This window comes from Rhinoraja longicauda, chromosome 6 (genome assembly GCF_053455715.1).
Source record: "Rhinoraja longicauda isolate Sanriku21f chromosome 6, sRhiLon1.1, whole genome shotgun sequence".
NCBI lineage: Eukaryota > Metazoa > Chordata > Chondrichthyes > Rajiformes > Arhynchobatidae > Rhinoraja > Rhinoraja longicauda.
Window position 1 is genome coordinate 44,265,165 of NC_135958.1, and position 1,253 is coordinate 44,266,417.

At 49.3% G+C, this 1,253-nt stretch overlaps 1 protein-coding gene across 1 annotated transcript; it reads left to right on the forward strand.

The window, feature by feature from the left end:
- Positions 1 to 234: 234 nt before the first annotated feature.
- LOC144594723 (histone H2B-like) lies at positions 235 to 561 on the forward strand. Its single transcript, XM_078401566.1, has one exon. The coding sequence runs from the start codon at positions 235 to 237 to the stop codon at positions 559 to 561; it is 327 nt and encodes a 108-aa protein (XP_078257692.1).
- The last annotated feature ends 692 nt before the right edge of the window (positions 562 to 1,253 follow it).

Genomic DNA, 1,253 nt, shown 5'->3' on the forward strand with positions numbered 1-1,253 from the left:
CACGAGGTCTGGATGGGGCATCTTGCTGACATCGATGCGGGGTTTCACCTGCATACCCCAAGAACACTGATTACACTGCGAGAGGCATAGCGAACGGCTAGTTTCGCCTGCTAAAATGACGGCCGTTCTGCTTCTTTGCGTACTACACCAGTATAGGCGATTTCAACGGAGTGGTCCATCTTGTTACTCTAGTATCTTTGCCGGTCACTTCTGTGTTTGAAATCCACCGAGGAAATGCCTGAGCAGTCGAAAACAGCTCCCCAGAAGGGCGCCAAGGAAGCTTTACCGAAATCTACAGGCAAAGCGGGCAAGAAGCGCAGGAGGTCGAGGAAGGAGAGTTACACCATCAACATCTACAAAGTGACGAAGCAGGTTCACCCCGACACCGGCATCTCCTCCATGGCCATGAGCATCATGAACTCGTTCGTGAACGATATTTTCGAACGCATCGCGGGCGAGGCTTCCCGCCTGGCCCATTACAACAAGAGGTCGACCATCAGTTCTAGGAAGATTCAGACCGCCGTGCGCCTGCTGCTGCCCGGGGAGCTGGCCAAGCGGTAACCAAGTACACCAGCTCCAAGTGAAGATCCACTCTATGCTGATGAAGCACCGAAAACCCAAAGGCTCTTTTAAGAGCCATTCACATTTTCGCTAAAAATGTTACACAAATATTTCGACATTGAATTACAGCAGAAATATTTCGACATTGAATTACATCAGAATACTTTCTGGATGTATTTTACTTGAGAGTTGTTTACTGATGTCACGTGTTATTTACTGATTAAATGTGGTTTCAGTACCCCGGACATTCCTGGCGTCTCGGTTACATTCCCGGCCATCAACCAGACATGAAACTTCAACCCCTTCGACTCAGCTTGTGCTAATAAACAAATACATTTTATTTTAGCAGAACCGCTTACTGTTTTGAACACTTATCTCTTTATTTGTCTTTTTTAAAATAAAGTACTCGCTGATTTTCTTCACTCAACTTTCCGTGTGGATGACGCTTTTTTGTTTTTCTTGCATCACGGCTACACTTTCTATTTCGCTTCAGTCCGCAGATTCACACCGAAATGTCTCTGATTGACAGCTCACTCCGCCCCTCCCCCCGCGCTGCGGCCGCCCCAGTCACGTGATGCGAGCAACCCGTATTACGCGATGATGTCACAGAGGCAGAATGCGTCACCAACGAAGTTCCCTCGGCAACCGGTGGGTCCGGGCGCGGATTGGCGGCGAGGCCACGGAGGGGGAGG